The sequence below is a fragment of the Dermacentor silvarum genome, chromosome 3 (assembly GCF_013339745.2).
Source record: "Dermacentor silvarum isolate Dsil-2018 chromosome 3, BIME_Dsil_1.4, whole genome shotgun sequence".
NCBI lineage: Eukaryota > Metazoa > Arthropoda > Arachnida > Ixodida > Ixodidae > Dermacentor > Dermacentor silvarum.
This window is the reverse complement of record NC_051156.1, coordinates 182082337-182105456: the sequence shown is the minus strand read 5'-3', so window position 1 is coordinate 182105456 and position 23120 is coordinate 182082337. Positions and strand designations below refer to the sequence as shown.

The 23120-nt window shown below is 48.4% G+C and overlaps 2 protein-coding genes across 4 annotated transcripts in view; both read right to left on the bottom strand.

Annotated features, from left to right (window-relative positions):
- LOC119446194 (titin-like) overlaps window positions 1-15454 on the bottom strand; it is a 34062-nt gene extending 18608 nt beyond the window's left edge. The window contains exons 1-3 of the mRNA XM_037710555.2: window positions 13218-15454; window positions 10283-10398; window positions 9532-9637 (exon numbers count right to left, since the gene is read on the bottom strand). Coding sequence (XP_037566483.2) covers window positions 9532-9637; window positions 10283-10398; window positions 13218-15454 — 2459 coding nt within the window. The remainder of the gene's footprint in view (window positions 1-9531; window positions 9638-10282; window positions 10399-13217) is intronic.
- Window positions 15455-15540: 86 nt separating this feature from the next.
- LOC125944097 (collagen alpha-2(I) chain-like) lies at window positions 15541-18916 on the bottom strand. Of its 3 annotated transcripts, none has more exons than XM_049663980.1 (3): window positions 18836-18916; window positions 16667-16852; window positions 15541-16621 (listed from the first exon to the last, which is right to left on the bottom strand). In XM_049663980.1, exons 2-3 carry the CDS (start codon window positions 16837-16839, stop codon window positions 15541-15543), a joined length of 1254 nt encoding a protein of 417 aa, XP_049519937.1. In that variant the 5' UTR covers window positions 16840-16852; window positions 18836-18916. The 3 variants fall into 3 exon arrangements, with proteins under 3 accessions (XP_049519937.1, XP_049519938.1, XP_049519939.1); XM_049663981.1 differs by having other exon boundaries at window positions 15541-16597; XM_049663982.1 differs by having other exon boundaries at window positions 15541-16597; window positions 16691-16852.
- Window positions 18917-23120: the final 4204 nt, after the last annotated feature.

The window sequence follows — 23120 nt, the reverse complement described above, 5'->3', positions numbered from 1 at the left end:
GACAATATTTCCGCTTGTTACATAAAGGCCATTGTTGATGTCATAGCGCCTATTTTTGCCCACATTGTAAACCTAATATTGAAGCACTGCATTTTTCCTACTAAAATGAAGAAAAGCATGGTCATAGCTATATATAAAGAAAAGGTGATAAAACAGTCATCAATAACTATAGGCCAATCACCATGATCATTTCTTTAGTAAGCTTGTTGAGAAATTATTTGTAGTATGTATCACTCATTACCTTAAGAAAGTTAAGCTCGCATTGCCACGTCATGTTGGATTTCGACAGGGTAGATTTCCGCTTACCGCTGGTTGCATGGTTGCCCTTACTGAAAAAATTAAAAAAAAATTCGGCCGAGACATTTAGGACTGCTTACGGGCGGAAAATGCGAAATCATTATAGTCCCTTCGGTGAAAACGTTAGTCAGCCAGATGGCTGACTAAATCCTTACACCAGCACCTTACACCAGCACATGTCATGTGCCTTCGGATGAGTTTAACGTGAGCCTATTCTCCAGACAGTGTAATTCTAATAATCCTCATAATGGTATCCCATTAGTCGCTCAGGTGCGGCATGTAGACATAATGTATTTGCCTCGCGGTGTCAAACCGAACTGGCGCTGAACTGAAAACCGGAGATGAACAGATATTTTCCGCCATCTTGGAACTGAACTCGAACCGGGAACTTATTGGAGGAACCGTTCTGAAGCGGTTCGACAAGCTGCGTTGGCCGGTGTTGCTATAGTGATTTGTCGACAGATATTTAGCAACTTCTTTGTCCGTCTAACGACAAAAGTTTAAGTGACCAGCACCTTTTTTTATCGATGTAACAGAGCAGCCGGCGACATTTAAGCGACTTCGAAATCGGGAAAGTTTCGAAAATCGCTTTCTATAGAACGCACTTCGTTATTAAGAAGCTACATTTAAGTGGCCGAAATTGGTTATACGATGTGTGGGCTCTGTTACCATGGTGAAAGAACGGTTGAGTTCGCATCGATGATATAATTCAATCTGTGCTTCACAGCACGGTGGCCCTCACAGGATTCACATTGCGCTGGCAAACTGGATTTTTTCCCTCAAAATTCCTTGCAATAGCAATTCCAATGGGTCATATAACGCTGCGAGTTCAGCCCATTCACTAAATTCATTTGATTGGCGAACATTTGCCAGTGTAGCGGTAATACGTTTGGCAAAAAACTATTACAATAAACTTCGTAGTGAGATTTAGAACGCAGTAGCTGAACAATAAAACAGGTCGACTTTAGAAAGGCGTAGATATTGGAACGGCTATGCTCGTTCACGCTAGTCTGAACAGACTGCTTCTTTTTCTCATTGCTTTTGGACAAATCAGCATCGCACGGAGCTTTCATCTATATCAACGGGTGGAAACGCAGTATCTGACCTGTATACATGAAATGCAATTGTCATCGCCAGTATTAACATGCCGCCAAGCGTGTGTCGCAGAATTTAGCTCTGCTTCCAGGCGCGCCAAGTAGAAAATTTTGCAGGGGTAATGTGGACCAAGTGACTTTTCGTGCTGGGAACACCAAATAACTCGTGTTCATTAGAATTGTGCTGCATATGCAACCTCACAGTCTGAAAGTAAACGCAGAATTTTCGCTGTCATTGTCCTTCGTTATGTAAGTATACCAGTAAAGCAAAATTCCTATACATTTTGCTGGTTAATTCACTGCTTATTCCTAAGCTGCATGATATTAGACAAACGTGAAACGTGTCGGCAGATTATTTACGCCACATTAGCCTATAGTATAGTGTTCCAAAGCGCCTACGTTACTTAAAGTTCCCTCAAATATTTAAAGACAATTTTACCGACAATGCATAAAAATTTAGCGACTTATTTCACTCTAGCGACCCGCTAAAAAATTAACAGACGATTACTATACTCCTTAATGCGAAATGTGAGCGCCGCTCTATACGTGTTTTCATTTCGCGATATATTGGCTGGCGCGCACAATCGGTCTCGTGCGGTCCGTTGCAAACGGAGAGAAGTGTGGCGCGACTGCCTCGGCTAATCTGGAGATCGCGAGAGCCAGCGCGTGGGTGACGCGTGGGCGCGATTCACAGCAGCCGCCAATGAGAGGCCTCGCCGACGACGCGCGCTACTGTGGCGCCACCTCGTAGCCATCGTCGCTGCACTACGCTTTTCTTCTCACGCTTTCGCCATACCCTCCTCCGCTTTCCGCCTCATGGTTCCACTGAACTTCCGCTTGCCTCCTCACGCCTATTCGCTCTCGCCACTTTCTTCATCCTTCGCTTCGCGCCGCGTTCGCTCTCATCTTTCGCTGTGCTCGTTTGCTCGGTTATGAGTGACAACGCCGACGCTCGCCGCATGAACGGGCGCCAAAGAGCTGCGTTATAAAAATTGGCAACACTGCTGTGGACCCTCTGCTAGGGCACGTCAGACGGGAAACGTTGGACAAAGTCCTCCGTAATCGACAAACGACTCCCACGCTACATGGAAGACTCAACTCCAACTCAGGTTAGTTCTGACGCTCATTACGTCGTTAACTTTTGTTCAACCAAAGCTGGTTGAAAGGATTGAATGGCCATAAAATAATTGATCACTTGAACTATGCCGCAAGCTAAAATATTTTCGCAACGTCAAAAACAGAGGTCGCACAGCCCTGATCAAGAGGGATAGCAGCAGGTCGCCTTTTTAATACAGCGCACTACTGCGACTTCTTCTTCGCCGCGCCTTGATAGAAACGCGCATGCCTGCTCGTATAGTCCTCCTCGATCTTCATCAGAGTACAGGCGCGGCATTTGCGTCCCTCCAAAGGAAGCATCGTCCCGATGCGCATATGAGGGCGGTGTACAAATGGCACAGAGTAAGACACACAACACAAAACCACAAAAACAACAGAAAAGAACAAACGAAACTTAGTTCGACAGATACGGCTTCATCCGCACGACATGCACCACTTCGGGTAAGTTCTTGCGGCGACTAGAGCTATACTGTCAATATCGTGCGAGGCTCGTAACGTGAAAGGCGCGCGTTAATTGAAACACTTACGAAAAAAAAAAACTGTGATAGCGTCTACGTTTCAGACCTTTGAAATAACGTAACTTGCATTCGTGCGTCATTAGAGTGGGGTTGCAGGCTGTGCAGAAATTGAAATGAAAAATTTGGGGTTTATGCGTGCCAAAACCACGATATATGATTATGAGGCACGCCGTAGCGGGAGACTCCGGATTAATTTTGACCACCTGGGGTTCTATAACGTGCACCCAATGCAAAGGTACATGAACATTTTTGCATTTCGCCCCGACAGAAATGATGCCGGCGCGGCCGGGATTACATCCCACGCCTATCGCGCTTAGCAGCGCAACACCAAAGCCACCACGTCACCACGGCGAATGGCGATGCAGAACAAGACATCCTTGTAAAAGCAATGCCTGTGACGCGGCTCTGTGTTGTTACCAAATTTCACTATATTTCCTCCCCGGTCCCACAACCTCAACGGGCGAGCTGCACTCGCGCAGATGTACGGCAGCTTACAGGCGTTACAGTGGAATAATGGGCACTGTGTCCATCCTGCCTTCACGGAAGTTCTCTAAAGAATCGTGACTCACGGACAACACGATGCCACGGTTCGGGCCTCAGTGAAAACATGAAGCAACCATTCACTTGGCCGGAAATCTAATGTTAATGCACCCACAAAGAAAAGAGTTGTGGGAATATTTTCGTGCGTAGCTTCCGGCAAATCGCTGGGATAAACTGAGATAACGGCATGCGCGCCGTGGACATGAAGGTCTGCACCGAACTCCGCGCATAGCATCAAGCTCACACTCGCGTCATCTTTCAGGGACACAATTCGCGACACCGCTACGCCACGAAGACAACGCAGCTTGTTCAGTTGAGTCTGATGCGTAGGCAATACACAAAGAACGGTCAACACAGACAGCTTATCCGTCACACCTCCGCAAGACGAGGAAATGAAGGGTTCCAGTAAATCTCGACCGGTTCTGCGAGTTGCGTTGGATCGAGCACGTCGCGCAACACTGTTTCACGGGTATCCGATGTTTCGCCTCTCGGACTGCACGTTGGCGAGATAGCCGAGAGGCAGGCGTGACTACGGGCCTGGACGGGGCTCGAGCTAAGTGAGAAGTGAACGCATTTGCGCTTCGGCCACTTACCGCTCTCGAGGCGGCGGGGGTGTCCGGTCTGGAGGCCCCGGACGGGCGGCCTGGGCCGCAGAAGGCTGCAGCGCCGCTGACCCCTCGACCACCTAGGCCTGGCCTTGCTTGATGCTGATGCTGATCCCGCTTTCCTTAACCTCTTCTTTCACTATAGTTGCCCTTGACCGACGCATACATTAGATAAGCAAGGTATTGTACTACGGTTCGTGAGGTTCAACAGCTTCGATTCAGTTAAAGAGAAATCGGACCGCGTAACTTGATGGCCGGACGCAATACTAAGACGTGAAGTATATGTTTCGTTTCTTTTACCGCGTCCGCGCTATTACTACCGTTTGTTGTTGCTGCTATTGTGCTGTTGTTGTCGTTGCCTCAACACATGACTTATGACTGTGAGGACATATATACAGGGTGTTTCATTTTAGCTGCAACAAATTAAAAAAAAATTGCCTGTGGCAGATAGCACAATTGTAATCCTTGATCTAAACTACTCGATAAGCCGGTCATTGCTTCCACGAGAAATCAAAACGCCTAATTGAATGATTAACATAATTACGCTATTTAACTGTTTAATTATTTATTTTATGGCACATCTTTCAATCTACGAATTATAGCCGCTGAGTTCGCAAGGCGTATCCACTTGGAACGAATTCTCAGGACTGAACCAGTTTCGAGTTATTAATTTTCAAAGTGTCCGACGAAATGCATGGACGTTCTAGTTAACTTTGTGCTTCAATGCATCAAACAGCGTTTTCCTCGAAAAGTTAACTATACGGTACAGATAATTGTTCGTCCTTATGACACGTTCAGTACCATCGTCTTCGACTCTCCCCAAGCGTAGGTTAGCCAACCGGGCACGTCCTTGGTTAACCTCGCTACCTTTCCTTCTCGTTTCTCTCTCTCTCTCTCGTCTTCGACTGAACATGGCCTAAGGACATATAATCATATATATAAGCTTTAGAAAGCGAAGACCATCTTTATGGCCAGGAAAAAGTAAAGGCCAGTCTGAGGCGAGATTCGTGGAAGTCAGCGTTGTGATAAAACTTTATTGCGGCTTCTTTTGGCCAGGGTCTACTCCACGTGGGTGTGACAAGCTGCAGCTGTGAAGGGCATTGGTGCGAATGACGCACACGCTGATATCATATTCGAGCATGCGATTCAGATTCCTATTCGAAGTTCGGATATTTTCACATAATGTTCTTGGATGGGCACTTAAGGAAAATAGTAAATCGTGCTAGATTGAAAGATTAGGCTTCTGCAATAACTAATTCGTCATTCGTGGCGATAACATTCTTTTGTATACACGAGAAAGTGACAAAAATGTAGAATAAAAGTGGCGCCACCTGTTCGGGACAATACCTCAAATGTGACGTCAGTACCAGCTGATTCACAAAGAGCGGTATAGAGTGAGGTCACGGGGAGATTACGTCAACTCTTCTGCCTTTAGCGTGACTGGTTTAAATCAAGCAGAAGCAGCAGTACCTTCGGCGGCAATTTTCTACGCAACAATGTGATATACTGGCACACAGAAAACGACGATAGGCTTCTAGACGAATAGTCTATCGATTTATATCGACTAAATATTTTCCTTCATGTCCCTTTAAGGCGTGTATATGGAGATAGGGATTTTGCGGATCCCAGGATAAACGTTCTCTTTGAAGGGTGGGTAGTTGAGACGAGCCAGTGTTCACACTCGTGTTGTATATAGCAATACGGATAAAAGCTCGTCCGTAACATTGTATCTGTAAGCAAAATAAGGCGCGCATATATACCTGGGTCAGGCTCATATTGGTGCATGCATGAAACATGTTCTAGAGCTATTCATTGTCTAGAGAATTGAAGACTGTTTTTTTTTTTCACTTTGGCGCAGGAGAGACGAAGAGAAACAGCTTTCAATGCAGGGTACCAAGAATCGTTCAGGAGGATGTCACGCTACAGTGGGATGGGGGGTAAAAGCTTCACAGCGTTTTTCAATGTCAGCTTACTTACCTCGACTGTGGCGATGTAATGAAATTCTCGAATGGAATAAAATTGAATAGCAAAGCTTATTCGATTCGTATTCGAACTTTTAAATATTGGTACGCCTACCTGTACAATGGAAGAACAACGGAAGCACACGCCTCAGTCCGGTGACGCTGTTTCGGTATGACTTAAGAGTATTGTGGGAAACACTGTGCGTACACTTGGGTGCAGAGTGTAATGGTCGCTTCTTTTCCGAAAAATTGGCAGGGATAGGGAGGTAGTACAGGATTTGCCATTGTCAGAGTCAATTAGAGAGTTACTTGTGATGCCCACTATTCTAGAATAGAAAGTCCCTGTATTCAGGTCAAGCGGTTATTGGTTCTGGTGCAGAAACCTTTGACTTGCAGGGTATGCCTACAACCATCATGAACATTTCTGTGCCATTCGAAATGTCAACTGATCCGAAGCGTACTTTGGAATGACACAAGGCTTTTGGCACGTAATATTTGCTCAAAAGCAAAGAGCGAACTAGTGTTGCTTGAAGTACACTCGATTCGTCCGCACTTCTGTAAACCATTCAAGATGCACTGCACTAGTGCAACATCGAGGTGCATGCACGTCGTTGTTTGTTTTACTTGGTGCAGGCTTCGCGCAGGACTAGTTCACAGGCGTTCCATGTGTTTGCGGCAGACGTAGTGCAGTCTTCGTTCCGCACTAGCACGGGACAGGAAATGGACTGCCGTGAACCAGCGTACGAAGACGGATCGAGCGGAAGTGATATTCGTTCAGTCGGGTCATCCCGACTGCACAAGCTTCATTCAATAACGAACACAGAGGTTAAAAAATGACACCACCAGCGAAGGCTAGAACACGTTAAAGATACATTCTGTGCCAACTGTCCCGATCTGTAGGGCCAGCCATCTCTAAATCCCAAATATGCTACTCAGGCAAGAAGAGTAAAAAAAAAAAAATGAGGAAAGAGAATCTCAACCCGCACTATACAAGTACAACACACAAATACAAGTCACAAGCACACAAAGAAGTGTCACTTTTGCAGCATTAGCACTGACAGGACTGTCCACTACCCGAGACAGTCATCCATCAAACATACCGCTGATCCATCAGGGTGGGTAAACCGCTTGTGCAACGGGGACAACAACAGCAACAACGACGACGACGACAACAACAACTTGAATGTCAGCTTATATAAACTAAGAAAACTATAAAAACTAAGAATCTCTCAGAAGGCACTGCCGATCACACCCGCTAGAACCCTTGCCTCACGTGGTTGATGAGACTTCTTCTTTCTGGGGTTTTACGTGCCAAAATCAGTTCTGATTATGAGGCACCCCGTAGTGGAGGGCTCCGGATTAATTTTGACCACCTGGGGTTCTTTAACGCGCACTACAACGCAAGCACACGGGCGTTTTTGCATTTCGCCTTCATCGAAATGCGGCCGCCGCGACCGGGATTCGATCCCGCGATCTCGTGCTCAGCAGCGCAACGCCTTAGCCGACTGAGCCACCGCGGCGGGTGGTTGATGAGACGTGGGTTATCCTCGCAAGAAACGCTATCGCTATGCTGAACAACAGTACCCGTCAAGTTTGGTTTCTCAGAGAGGGCGTAGCCGCCCCGTAAGTTAACTAAGATGACATATTTTACAGCATAACGAATTTTCACGGTGTACAGAAGGACGACCTATATGGCACAATATAGCCGGCTCAATACTGCATGCTACCGCATGCAATATTGCTAACTGCCACAACGTTGCACAGAACGATACCAACGACATTGTTCGAAGCGTGTGTCGATCTTTCTCTTCGCGAGTAACAATCAGCTTCCACATATTTTACTCTTTAAATGCTCTGTCTACATTTCCGTGGCGAAAGACAACTTACCGGAAGAAGCGTAGGCCAAGTTATCCACTTTGAATTTTGCACGCGAATTTCTCGCCCCGTACCCGATTTTTTTTTTACTTCCAGGAGTACCTTATCAAGGTTAACCAAGCATTTCCGTTCTGAATCGGGGCCACATCATCGTAGGGATTCGACGGAGTGTTGACATCATTGGCCGTGTTTTGAAGAACTAACGCTTACAATGCTGACGTAGTCCCAAACCAATTATTTCCCCGCTTTTACCCTTGGCGAATTTCGTCCGTGTAAATGACTGCTTTATTGTGTTTTCCATTTACAACTTCTTGAACTGCCATCCAGAGCATAAAATTCGTCGTGAAAACAAACGAATAGCGGGAGTCTAACAGTCCGTTCCCATGTTCCTGATATGACACTACTTCCCACAGAATCATGTGCCTTTGAACCGTCTGTGTAGAACTCGTAAGTACTTCATGTTTCTTGTATTGTGCGGAATTCTTGTATTATGCGCTCCTGTGATGTATCCTCCTTCTTAAGGTGTGCTAGTGAAAAATCTAGAAATAGTGTAAAGTCGCACCAGGGGGCTAATCTGGATGGCTTATCTACAACATGAAGTGCCTGTTTTTGGGATATCGCACTCGTGACACTTTTCTTCAAATCGAAGTACGAGAGGTTTGATGGCATGTGGTTTATTCGTAACAGCGTAAGTAAAAGTAATTCAAGGTTCGGGACGTCACGCGTGCTGCAAACAAGGGATTCACTGGCCGTCTAATAAAAACCCTAACTGCATATCCTACTGGCGCGCAAGAGCATGACACACAGGCGTCGCCTCTGTAGCATACGCACTGAAATCCAATGAAGTAGTTTATTTCCATCAGCTGTTGACAGAATAGCCGCAGCAAAAGTCATTTCAAAGCGCTTGACAACGCAGCACTCGTACGTCCCCCCCCCCCCCACTTCCTCCCTCCCCCGTTTAACATCAGTAGCAGCACATTGTCCTAAATCTTGGGTATCAATAGCACGCATGTAAAACAAAATAGGTCGACAACCAGTGGTTATAGGCGCACGTATATCGCAATAAGCAATGTGATAAAATTAAAAGTGAAGAGTACGAGTCAGTGTACTCGTGAGTGGGTATGCCAACCTTTGCTGAAACCTGACTTACGCTTACAATGCTGCCGTAGTCCCAAACCAATTATTTCCCCGCTTTTACCCTTGGCGAATTTCGCGATATTTGCTGGAAAACACGTAAAAAGCCTACCATTTGACACACGTTTAACAGAGAGGAAAGCATGCATTATAAACGTAGTTTGCCTGTACTTAGTGCGTAGTAGTGTATAGTAGTGCGTGCTTCGTAAGAACTCGATACATCTTGTCAAATAATGTTAATTTCCTCGTAGTTTGACCAGGTTACGTGCAAAAACAAACAAACGGAGGCCTGCTTTCGACCATGCTTCACTTTAATGCATACCGTAGGATGCAAGAGCTAGTCGCGAAGGTCGACCGATTTCAACCAACAAGGCCCGCGCGCTAAAACGACTTTCCCGTCGTCTTGGCCGCTGCTGCTGTGGTCGAGGCGGCGGCGGTAGTGGGCGGGGCCTCGGTCTTCATCGTCGGTAGGGGCTGCGTCGCAGGGTGCAGGAACCCTGAAACAGGTCAACGTGCTCAGGTTAGAAAATAGAACTTGAATTATGAATAATTCCCCCGATGAAGACATCAAAGACCACCAATAGAAAGTCGGTAATTCACCAGTCGATATTTCTCTTCGCGAGTAACAGTCAGCTTCCATATATTTTACTCTTTAAATGCTCTGTCTACATTTCCGTGGCGAAAGACAACTTACCGGAAGAAGCGTAGGCCAAGTTATCCACTTTGAATTTTGCACGCGAATTTCTCGCGTACCCAATTTTTTTTTTTTTTTACTTCCAGGAGTACCTTATCAAGGTTAACCAAGCATTTACGTTTGAATTCAATGTAGTGATTTTTTCACTTTATTTCACGGACGAAAAGCTAACTAGGGGCAAGGAGATTTTACGACGCCGCGAGCCGTGGCGGTAAACTCACGGTGCCGTCGCTGCCAGTGTTTCCTTTTCGCGTTCTCAATGGTTCTGTCCCAAGCCTCCGCTGGCAGTCCTAATACAGAAGCATAATCTGACACTCTCGCTTGACTGGGTAATTAAATTCTCAGTTTGAAATACATGCGGCAATTTTGTTTTAATTTTCCAGTAAGGGCAGGTCTACCGTTTAGGAAGGCAATGGTTCGACGCCGGTGGACGCGGATGCCCACTCACCGGGACGCGAAGAGCCCATGACGGCGATCACGACGACCACGATGACGAATATAAAGATGAGAGCCAGAATGATGATCAGGGAACGCTCGGGGAACAGCGACTGCCTCTCGTTCTCGCTGCATGGGATAGGCAGGCGGGATGCACAGTGCATATAGGGTCAGGAAACGTCAACAGCTGTCTCGATTTATGCTATGTATACTTGATCTACACTAAGACCTCAAATTGGAGTAAAATAAGTAGGTAATAATTCGTGGGCTATTAATGGCAGCGTCTAATGAGAGCCGACGCAGTAGAGCGTTCCAGGTTAATTTTGATCACGTGTTCTTTCTTCCCTTTTTTTTACGTACCTACCAAGCTTGGTGCACAAGCGTTTTAGAACTCCACTGGCGCGAATGAGATCAAACCACGACGTCATGCATGAGGGCCGATCCGGATCGGATTTCTTGATCGCGATCAACAGTGGTGGCAATCTGGATCGAGTTATATCATCTGCTGATCGTTGGCAACACTCAGGACTGCATAATGCCTTGGCTACAAATTTAGATTTGCAAAATATGGTTAAATTTGGGCAATATTTCAATTTTATAGCTTACTATTGCTGATAAAAAGGTTTTTCGAAGACGGCTTTTTATTAAGCGCCATTCACTTATTGTTTTTAGCGTTTTCAGAATACTGCGCTAGAGGGCGCAGCCTGCGATCGAGATCAAGAAGCCTGATTGCGATTCGCGGATCGCGATTGTCCGGATCCGGATTCCGCAAGAGCGCGATCGCAAATGACCGTGTAGCAACACTCGATCAGCATCAAGCTCAATTCGAATCGGCCCCGATCGCGATCACAAGTGTACGTATGACATAGGTCTCAGTTTCGCCCGAAAGGCGAAGCATTGATTACGATAGCAAAAAATTAGACAGTATACGAAGTAAGGTTAGTAGTTTTATCGGCCGTATCAGCTGTTGCAAAGATTCGCTTACTAACTAAATTATCAAGCACGGTGTCACGCAGGCGCATGCACACAAACATATCTCACTCGATGACGGCGGGCACTCGCTGTGAGAACGCTAGTGTGATGAGGAGCGGCAGCAGGGGCGAGCGAATTATCCTTCGTGCTGCCTATCGCTTCAACGCGAACTAGGCGCGCGAGAACACGGCGCACACGACGCCATAAGCTATCTCGGGTCGGCTAATCCTCGAAACCACCACGGATTGCCTCCAAGATGGGACGCGCGCGACCAGATTACAAGCGGATACGCGTGCTATTTTGCCCCCTATCCCCCTCCTAGCGCGCGCGCATCTCCCGTTTAGCCACTGGAAGCGCGAAAAGTCGGCGCTCCACCAAGTCACCATCCTTCTTGGTACACCCTCGCATGCTTTTCTTCGCACTTTCAGCATACGGCAAGTGGCCGCGATCTTAGCGCACTTGTACATTATACGGAACCTCACGGCGACGCCAACGACGACAGCGACGACGACGGCGGAAATTCGCCCTGGGTTTCCATATAATTGCTATAGCAATAAAAGTGGAATTTGCCAAGGCTATGGAATGGTCACCCGGATGACCGAGTATCATTATGGTTTAAGAAAGTAAACGGTACACAGGAAAGGGCGGGGCTGGACGCAGTAGGTAGCGGTACAATCAGGTGTGGGGGGGGGGGGGAGAATTATAAAGTTTGGGGCTATATATACCAGCTCCTTCCTTGTATCCATAAGGGGCGCTTCGACACATAGTGTAGTGATACGTCATATTTGGACTCTATATATATAGGCGAAAAAAGCAAATCTTAGTGCATTGACTATATTAGTTGCTTCCTCGCTCTCTATACGGGCAGTGGACATTTCGATCAGTTTGGCCACTGCGCATCCATGCGCGGACCGCGAATATTGCTAACGCTAAGAACTTTTAACGTTCAAAATTCCCGCGAAGAAAAAGAAACTGATGGATATATAACTGTGCTAACTGCGTTCAAACAACCGATGGGCTCAGTCAGCGACTAAGAGATTATAGAATGCTTCCGCAACAGAACTACCGAACCCTTCCAAGATGAAATACCGCAAAGCTACATCTGTAGTATTCGAAACTTTTATGCCCAGCTAATGCTTAGACGACGGCAATTCGGGAGGCACGATTATGAACTTCAGAGACATGCTTTTTGACAGAAACGAATGACAATTTGCTCTATAAAGTACCTTAGGTAATCGCGAAAACTTTGACGATCTACTCGAGGCTCTCACAGTTCAAACTTCGCCGGAGTTTCAACCCTTCGGTCACAAAGAGACTGCACCGCGGTGGCATGCCTAACGCGCGGATAAAGAGTACTGCATGGGAGGTGCAAGCTTTGCGTTGACACGTCCTGTCACCGGAAGGCGAGCAGTAACGCTGGTGATGTTTACGTTTTCATCAGCATGTGCTTTCTTGCAGAAACATTAGCTCAAAAAAGTAATGATGCTGTGAGGCCTTTTGGTTAGAGCAGGCGAAGATAGGAAGCAAGCAGAGAAAGCGCGAAGAAACAATTCCGGTCACGTCGCTTCACTGTGACGCTAATGGTCCTGGCATATGAATTAACGATAAGTATATTTGAAAGATCAAGTAGACATAGTTTACTTGATAGATAAAGTTTACTTAAAAGGCACTTCTGTTTATAGACCAACCACATGGAACATTCAGCGGTAAAGGCACCTCCACATTGCGGGTCGTCTAGTGCTCAGGACACTGGTCATTCTCGGAGGACCTTCTCATTGTCCTAACGATTGAATTTATTTACTAAGTGAACATACGGTCAAAATGTTGGTCACTGAAGGAACAACTAATGTTCCTCCGTAAGGTTGCGTCGAGAGACATGGCGTGAAGCCCAGGCACGAGAAGGCGTTCCCCTATAGGCTTTATACTTTACTCTTTGCCTCAGAAGGTACAATCATTCTAATTTTAGTTACACTTACCTCGGGTACCGTTCTATGTACATCTTCTTCATGGCCTTCTCGATGGCGTCGAGGTCTCGGTGGTCGTTGGAGATGTCGGTGATGTACGGCGGCTGCGGTGCAGAAGCCGCCAGGCCCGCCGTGGGTGCCGCGCGCTGCGGCGTGCCCATCATCGGCTGCATCTGGTAGACTTGCTGCTGCTGCTGCTGCATGGGCGTCATGGGTCCCAGGAAGGCCGGCGCCGAGGGCACACTGTAAAGCGACGCGTTTTGCGGCATGCTCGACTCGGTGGGCGAATACGAGCTGCGTCGCGAGCGCCTGCGCTTGCCCCGGCTGCGTCGCCTGCCCCTTCGGCGGTAACCATCCCCGCCTTCGTAGTAGTCATCGTCGCTACCGGACCCCGAACCGCCGTAGCGCTCGATCTTGCAGAACACCTTCTCCGAGTTGGACTTGGAAGGCTGCGGACAGGGCATCATAGAGCCCATCATCTGGGGTCCCATCATTGGCCCCATCATCTGTGGTCCCATCATTTGGGGTCCCATCATCTGCGGCCCCATCATAGGTCCCATCATCATCGGCGACATCATCGGCGATTGCATCATCGGCGATTGCATCATCGGAGATTGCATCATCGGTGGTTGCATCATGGGCGACTGCATTGGTGGTAACATCATGGGGCTGGGCACAGGAGGCGGCGGCGGCGGTTGCATGACGATGACGGGAGGCGACGGCATCACCGGAGGTGCCATAGTGTTAACCGTAATCGAAGGCGATGGCGATGGCATTACGGGGCTAGGCATCGGATAGGGAATGAACGAAGGGGACGGCATCGGCGGCGGAGGAGGGGGTTGCATGACTATGGATTGTACGGGAGACGGCATCTGCATGGGATACATCATTGAAGCCGACGGCGATGGCCTCATGTGAGGCATCATGGAAAGGGACGGTGAAGGCATCATGGGAGGCATCATCATAGACGGTGACGGAGAAACCATGGGGGAATGCATCGGAGATTGATAGGGAGATTGATAGGGAGATTGATAAGGAGATTGATAAGGAGATTGCATGGGTGACGACATGGGCGACATGGGAGGCATGGGTGATGCTGGGGGTGACGCCATCATGGAACCACTAGAACACATCATTGGGTACGACGGCATTGAAGACACTCGGTGGGGCCGCCGAATACGGTACGAAGACACCGACACGGTCGCCTGGAGCGGGTTGAAATTAGCGTTGGCGGGCGTTGCTGGGGGCGCAGGTGGTGGGGAACGTGGGCGACGCATGGCGGGAGGCAAGTATGTTTGTAGTGGATCGGAAGGTGACTTGTATACCGGGTGGTAGTGCGGCGGAGGCGGCGACGGCGGGGCCGTAAACGAAGGCGACTGTGGAGCCGTAAATGAAGGCGATTGAACCGGTTGCGGATACTGCGCCATGGGAGGCGATGCTCTGCGACGGGGCATAAACGTAGGTGACGGCGGGGACGTATACGAAAACGATGGCGTAGGCGAAGGTGGCATCGGTGCCTGTGGGTACTGAGCCATGGGAGACGGTGCTCTGCGGCGCAAAATAGGTGGCCTCGGAGGCGGAGTTCCGTAACCAGGCATCGGTGAAGGGCTGCTATAACTTCTCGGTGGCGGTGTCCCGTAACCAGGTGCGGGAAACCTTAGCGGCGGGCTTCCATAACCACCACGACGCAACCTTCTAATCCGACCGTGCACGATTCCAATTCCCCCAGACTCGGCTGAGGCTGATCCGCTGGTGGACACATCCACTTGAACTCGCGGCGAGCCTCGCGTGCCTACTCCTTGAGGTGGCATCATGGGCGCTGATAGATTGGGACTCATTTGCATCGATGCCTGAGGGTACTGGGAGTACTGAGGGTACTGCGAGTACTGTTGCATTTGCTGGCACTGCTGGTTCTGGAACTGTTGAAGCTGTTGACCTTGTTGCATTTGCTGGAGCTGTGCGGATCTCTGCGCCTCTAGCTGCTGTAGTTGTTGCAGCTGTTGCATCTGTTGCATCTGTTGCTGCTGTTGCTGTTGTTGCTGCTGCTGCTGCTGCTGCTGCTGTTGCAAGAGCAACTGCGATGTCTGCGCCTGCGCCATTTGCTGTTCCAGGAGGGCCGACGACTGCGATGATTGTTGCAGGAGATACGAGGGTGGCTGTTGTATCTGTATCTGTTGCTCTATCGGCACTTGAGGATGAATAGTTACCGGAGCGCCGATGTTTTGCACGTCCATTCGTGTCATGTCCATGGGCGATCGCCCCGTTTGGCGTATTATCTGCTGAAAGGTTGGCTGGCATTTGTCTGCCTGACCAAGGTACTGTTGCGGTAACGACGTCAGGTGCATCTGTAGCTGCTGTATATCGGGGGCTGCGATATCTGCTGCTGTCCCAGACCAAGCAGTCGCTCCTTGGACCTCGAGACCCGCAAGTCCATAGATATAGGCTCCGCCGGCGGTTGCAGGTGCACTTGAATTGTGGGCGAAAGCATGGGTATCCCGGGACCATCGCCGGGCGCTTGCAAATGCGTCTGCGGTGGAAACGTCAAGCCACCCAGGGGCCCCTCGCCCTGCGAGTATAACAGGTCGGCGGGCGGGTAGCTCGAGTATCCATCGCCAAAGTAGCTGTCTTCGAAAGAGCAGCTGGACAGCATGTCCGAGTAGCTGTCGGACGAATCGCCGTAGAACATGGCGTTGGGCATGTAACGCATGTCGTCGTATAACACCGATTCGGGTGCTAGAGCCATCTGCGACGAAGAGTACGAGCCGGTGGGCGTCCCGAAAGAGCCGAAGGGCCTTTTCTTTCTCCGGTACTTGACGTCCACCACTATGCCACCGCCTTCCTTCGACGGTATCGAGATTGTAGAGGCACCACCACGTCTCACGCGGTACGTCTGGCGCAAGGCTGGCCTGGGTCCGCCGATCGAGGAGATGCTGATGTCGCTCGTCCGCATCATCGGCTGGCCGTACGTACCAGGGCTGTATGCGCCGTACGGTCCGGGAGCACCGGGAGCTCCGTACGCTCCCGCAGCTCCGTACGCTCCCGCAGCTCCGTACGCTCCTGCTGCTCCGGACGCTCCCGATGCTCCATATCCTCCCGATGCTCCATATCCTCTTGATGCTCCATACGCTCCCGCTGCAGCGCCTGCCGCACCAGCGGCGGCGCCTTTCGCAGCTGCTCCTCCGTAGGGACTTGTGGCGCGCGGCGTAGCCGCGCCTGCTGTGGCCGCACCGCTCTGCGTTGGGCTCGGGCTCTTGCTCTTAGTGGGTGATGTGGGTGATGTGGTTGCATCTGCATCACCACCCTTCTTTCCCTTCTTGGACTTGCCCTTTTTCTTTTTAGACTTACTCCCTTTCTTCTTCTTGGACTTGCTTCCTTTCTTCTTCTTGGACTTGCTTCCTTTCTTCTTCTTGGACTTGCTTCCTTTCTTCTTCTTGGACTTGCTTCCTTTCTTCTTCTTGGACTTGCTTCCTTTTTTCTTTTTGGACTTGCTCCCCTTTTTCTTTTTGGACTTGCTCTTTTTCTTTTTAGATTTGCTCTTCTTCTTCTTCTTGGACTTGCTCTTCTTCTTTTTCTTCTTCTTCTTCTTGGCATCGTCGTCCTCCTCCTCCTCCTCTTCAGCGCTCTCTTCGGTCATGTTTGCTCCTCACCTGGGAGAAGGTGGGACGAGAACACAGTAGTGGACCCCGGTTAGCGTCCGTACGCAGGGACCACGGCGCCGGCCACCGCCGCCGCCGCCCCGCCATGATGCAGGATGACAGGTGGACACCGCAAGTATGCGACGCTTGCGGCGTACGAAGGGAAAGCGCAAAAGCACGGCTTTGCTGCCTTCTTTTAGGTGAGTACGGGCCGAGGAACATTGAATTGGCATTCCACTTAAGTGGCACTCACTGGCAGCGCGACGCGAAAAGTTTTTCAGCTGCATCGGCGGCGGAGCGGCTGGCTTGTTTTGAGGGTCGGTTCACAGAAATATTCCACGTTCCAGCAGTTTCAACTTTCCTAACAAAATGAATGCCCATTCCCAGCTAGTGCACTATGTTTGTTTTCGTCAATTGGTCAATAGGCACTCGTGATTACCGTGCGCAACGTTCCAACTTGCGACTGCAGCCTGAAAACAGCCTATTAACTAGCTGTAACGTAACTAGCTCTAATAACGTTATGACTACTTATGTCCTGTTTCAGGTCTTTTCATTTTGAGTAGTAGACAGGTACGCGGTTTGGTACGGAGATGCAATGCACCCTTTTCAGGAAGGATAAATCGAGCAAAGACTATTGGTACAGCGAGTATCGTGATATATGCTAAAGGGAGACGGCTACGCGAATTGGTCTCGACACTGTTTTTTGTAAAATACAGACAATTTCTTAGACGGACCTTGTGTTTAAAGTTTAAACGACCTGGCGCTGTATGTTGCAGTATCAGCGTATAAGTAGTTCTAACTTCTGGTAATTTTTTTCACTTCACACCTCGAGAGGCAACACTTATAACTTGATTGCCGCGCTGATTATCGTGTAAAGAATGTCTGGAGGACTATCAGAAACAGGAAATGTGCGGGCTTGTTTCCTTGATATTATCTGGTGTTGGAGTAGCGTTGAATGTTGCGACAAAAAGTAATTGGTCAGAATATAGCTGTAAGGCTCTTGGGGGAACCAAGGCACCAAAATATTACTCCGAATACAAAAAAAGGTGGGGGGGAGGGGGGGGGGGCATACACGACTGTGGAAACCTGCAAATAGTGTTGTGATTAGATCAGAGCTTGTTGCTCGCGGGTTCTTATGCTCACATCTACTAAGCGCGAAAGTTTCATTACGTGGTACAACGATAAAGCTTTCTAAGGATGTGGCATCCATGTATTACAATAGCACGATTACAAGGTGTAAAAGCTACAACAAGAGTTCTAATCTTATTCGCAGTGAACGAAAACACAAGCACGCCCTTCCTCGTTCGAGGCGTGTATACGCTGCGCTCCGACATTAAAGATAAACGTTTAATGAGTTGGCGCCTCCAGAATGAATATGCTGAAATGCGGTGCTGAACGTCTCGAAACTGCAGAGAAGGTTATGGCGGGACGCCGTATAGCGGAGGGCTTCAGATTGCATTTTGCACCACCTGCGGTTCTTTAACGGGTACACAAATGGAGCGCTGCAACCGAAAATGTGGCTGCAGCGGTCGGGAGTCGCACCGGCGACCTTGGGCTCAACAGTAGAAATTTGATTCCACCAGATTATACAATGATTTAAGCTCGAAGCTCACTTTCTTGCACGCTGAAGCATAGCTCCCGAAGTAAAGAAACCGCCTCAAATGTAAGAAACACTGCGGGCGTTTAAGCAGAACTAAAGCGTTGCCTTTAATTTCGGCGCACATTGTGCGTCATATCTGTCCCTTTTCGTGTTCCAGTATGTTCGCGCCCATTTCAGGCAATGTCCAAATAGAAACTGGCCCGGATGACGCTACGACAGCCTGTTATGCCTGCGTTGTTGTTGTTGGTTTCATTTTTTTTGCTAGTTAAATAGTGCTCAAGGCCGAAGGACGCGTGGCGCGGGCACCGCACACAGGCGAGAATCTGCGTGGCGCTCTTTGCCCGCGATCAGCACGAAGCAGAGAAACTCGCCGAACTCGAGGTTCGCTCACTCACCGTCACCCAAGCGGCGGGTCCAACGGCTCCTGCTTCCGGCGCGGGAGCTGGGGCTCCGGGACCGGCTGGACGAGGCGCTCCTTCCGCGGCGCCCAGCCAGGGGTCGAAACGCGCCGCGCGTGCCCAGTGCGCGCGCCGCAGGGCACGTACCAACGACGATAACGATGGGGTCTCGATGATGACGATCGTGATGATGGCGATGACCACATGGCCTATGTGGGAGGGCATGTAGAACGCCCCACGACCAGCGGTGGTGTCCGCCAGAGGGGTTATACAAGTTATTTTACAGCCACCGGCTTTCGCAGCGGGCAGATCAGCAAAGCTTCTCGCATAGGACGACGAAAGAAAGAAAGAAAGGTTTTGATGAGAGTTGCAAATGATAGCCGCACCAAATACCCGGCATGCCGCGCCAAATTATTTTGGTGAAATGTGAAACAACAATAACAATAAAATTTCATAAACGTGACAAATGAAAAAATCGGAACGCATAGGGATGCCACACTAAAAACGATGAAAGCGAGGAGAACAAGGAAGTTAGTCACCGATTTTCTCTAAGCGCCCGATTCCTAGCCAATCACCCATTGTGGGTACGTGTCATAGCTGAGGAACGTCATCATCATCACTAAACGTGAACTGAATATATATTCACGTGAAGTTAAACGTGAACTTGACTGAGGCCTGCGTCACGCGAAAATGTCAAAATCGCATTTGTTGCGCGCAAGGCGGAAGCAGCGCTCCGCCTATAGTTCGGAGAATATCCCGCAGTTCGTGGCATGCATTTAGGTCAGCTCTCACAGTTTTGAAACGCTTGAAGCCAAGTCTTCGCGAACACTTCACGTGTGGCACAGTGGAGTGCGGCGCTGCTGAACTTTCAATAGGGAGTAATTGCCAAAAGTGACATTTAGCCGAATGTGATGGAAACACGTGCACGATTCGCGCCTGTCGAGGCCACGCGGCAGGTGAAAGTCGCAACTCAAATTCTCACTGCGGAGAGAGAGAGAGAGAGAGAGAGGAAGAGGGTGCATATAAAGGCAGGAAACAGGGAGGCGTACCATAGGTACTTCTGCTTGGCTATCCTGCAAGGAAGGAAGCAGTGGGGAGATAGAAACAGAGAAAGAGAGCAACACGAACGAAGTCAACTGAGCACACAATAATGCAATGTAGCAACGGTAGGAGGCAGCGTTATCAAAGTCTCTTATGCAGGCCCGTGGACTTCAGGAACTTCAGCAATGTAGATATAACTTCCTGCACGGAGTTTCTTTGCGAGTACTGCCCCAGTACTTTTCGTTCTGATAGCCCACAGTAGTTCAGTTCATGAAGGACTGCGCACATCACTTTCCTGTCGGCATTACAGCGCGGCCGGACGCAAGCGAGGTGTGCGAATGTCTCGTCACAGTTGCATGTGTCACATGCAGGGCTCTCTCAGCCATTTCCAGTGAAAAAGGCAAAAGAGCTAGTAAGCGTGACACCGATCCACATACGGTACAACGTGGTCTGTTCGTGCCGTGGTAACCGGCTGAAGCGGGACCGGGAAAAGCGGAAATGATCGACAGAGGCCCCCGCCCTAAGGTGGATGTAAAAGAGGATGATGATCATCACTGCTGTCTCGTCGGTTATAACTGCTGATCTCTACTATAAGGGGGCAAAATATAGTAGAGGTCAGTGGTTCTAACGGACCAATTTTTCTGTTTCATTGTCTTGAAATGTATCTATCAGCCATTCCACTGTAACCTCAACCAACTGTGTAAAAGCGGTTGCCTTGTCATTTCTATAACCGCCCTCCGTGTGCTTCACCTTTCCTCCGCCCAGCGGCGTTCTTTCGATGCTTCGCCGTTGCAGCCGAGAAGCGCTACTTTTGCCTCATTCAGCGCGAATCCTCACTGTTTTTCGCTCTTTTCTCCCCTTGCTTTTTTATCGCAGGCACTATGATTCCACCGAAAAACCTCAAGGCTGCGTGATGGCAAAGAAAAAAGAAAGGAAGGAGGCGTACACAAGTAGTAAATGCACACAACAGGAGTGTGGTGTTGTATACTGTGTGAATCCCCGCCGTAATTAACACTTCTTTGTTTTTTTTTACGACTGAATTCACAGCGAGCGAATAACTAATGAGGGACATGCAGAGAGTGAAGAAGAGCTGCTCGCTTATACGTGTAGCACAAGGATGATACCATGTTAATTCTCTTAATCGATAATTGGATAGCTCATCAAACCACCAATAGTGTGTTTGAATTAGGTCTAATACCACCAAATTTGATCTTTATATAAAAATATAATTAATTTTATTTCCGTCTCTGACAAGTAATTCTATTTCCTAATTATCAAAAATTTCTGCCTTATCTTGACTTTTTTAAATTTTCTCTCACTCCCGTCCCTTTAACCGCCGGCTTCTTGGCTAATCCACCGTAGTGGGTAGGCGCCATGAGATAAGAAGCATGCAACACCCCTTTTCGTTCGGTTGAGCGCGTTAGCTCGGGTGTGCTTGCGCATGCCCATAACATGTGGTAGAGCTGCTGAAGTGGTAAGCTTGGCGACACTATAAAATTTGAATTTGAATTACTTTTCCGGCGTTTGTTGACGATGTGTATGTTAATGCACCTCCCATAACAGTATGAAAAAGGTGAATTTGAATTACTTTGCCGGCTTGTGAAGGAAATTTTGGACACGTTCTTGACGAGTGTTCGCTTTCGAAATCATCAACCCCCTTTTTTATGCCTTGGTATCTCTCTTCTTCTTGATAGCAGTGTACGTATTCAATTTTTCAAGCAATTAAGATCTGTTTCAGGCAGCACTGTTTCACTCTCTGCATTTTTATTTTCTCCAACCATTTGTGTGCTGTCAATATCGCAATCAAGCATCATCAACGCGCTCAAGATTCTATGAATGTGGAGTCAACAGTGCTGCAATTCAGTGCACAGCCGACTCGTTTCAATGAGCAAGCCGCCGCCGACGCCTTAATGGGAAGTTATATCTCAGGAGTCCCTATCTAAACACACTGAAACGGAGAAATTGTTTTTCTCCGCATATGAAGATGTTTGTCGCAATATAGAGAGAGAGAGAGAGCAAGCGAGAGAGGAAAGGCAGGGAGGTTAACCAGATGTCGCAATATAGAAGTTAATATATATCGACTATATGAGGCAGATTCTTGATTTAGTCTCAAGGATCAAGCTTGCAACTCCACCTCAACTTTACAAAAAGAAATGCAAAAAATGAAAAATAGGAAAAAAAAATTTCACGATTTTGTAAATTGCACCTATTGAGACATCTAAAGCGGACAAAACTGATGCCTTACACAACGCTCTGAAACAAGGCAATAACTTGAGTAGGACTTTTGCAATACCCTCGCAAGCATCGCAACAAATGCAAAACTAAACTTTAGATGCTATAAGAAATACAGTTTATAGAACTGCGATATCTGTATTTGGTGCACAATAAACTTTCTCCTTGGTTTTTTATCTTTCTACTTTTCGGCAATTTAAAAAAAAATTTGACACTTTAAATCGAAATTCTCAATATCAAAACAACATTACCTTCTTGTGGCAGGTGACATTGAACCCGCGCTAGACAAACCAACGTTTTACATTGTTTGGATCAGATATTCTGTCTTGGATTACTTGCTGTTGTTGTGGCACTGGACAGGAGACTTCGAAGCGTGCTTCGGCACTAAAGACTTGTGCTAAAAAGTCGCTGTTTCGCCCTGAAGGCGAAGCACTGATAGCGAAACCAAAGCACTGGACAACTACACGAAGCAAGGTTGTAGTTTAATCGGCCGTATAGATTGCAGTAAACTTTTGCTTACTCATTAAATGAACAAGCACGGCTTCACGCAAGCACAACGCTGGCCTGATGAAGAGCGCAGGCAGAGGGGAACGAACGGTTCGCGCTGCCTCTCGCTTCAACGCGCCTCCGAAACTTGAGATTACGCGACCTCCGGCACTAGGCCTGTGGGAAGTCAGAGCAGATCACGACAGCAGGTATCTCGGCTCGTCCAGACTATGGCTCGTACGCGTTCACATATATAGATCGGCATAATGTAGAGATTCTTTCTCTTAGATTCTATACCTTTACCCACCGCTCACGACCGGCCGATCCAAGTGATAACGTATGCGGAGCGGCGCGCGAATAGGAAAAGTATTGTAATGGAATCGTTACATATCCCAGCCCTAAACTTGCTATTGCGAGTCTCATGCGAGACGTCGCTTGTTTTGCCATGCATTCACGTAATAGACTATTCGCTTGTTTGGGCGAATACAGTGCACACAAGGGTCCCAAATTGTCATGATGATGA

Coding starts and splice junctions, on each gene's coding strand:
- LOC125944097 (XM_049663980.1), bottom strand. CDS start 16,839: ATGACCGAAGAGAGCGCTGAAGAGGAGGAGGAGGAGGACGACGATGCC. Junction 16,622..16,666: donor AAAAAGAAAAAAGGAAGCAA/GTCCAAGAAGAA, acceptor GAAGAAAGGAAG/CAAGTCCAAGAAGAAGAAAG.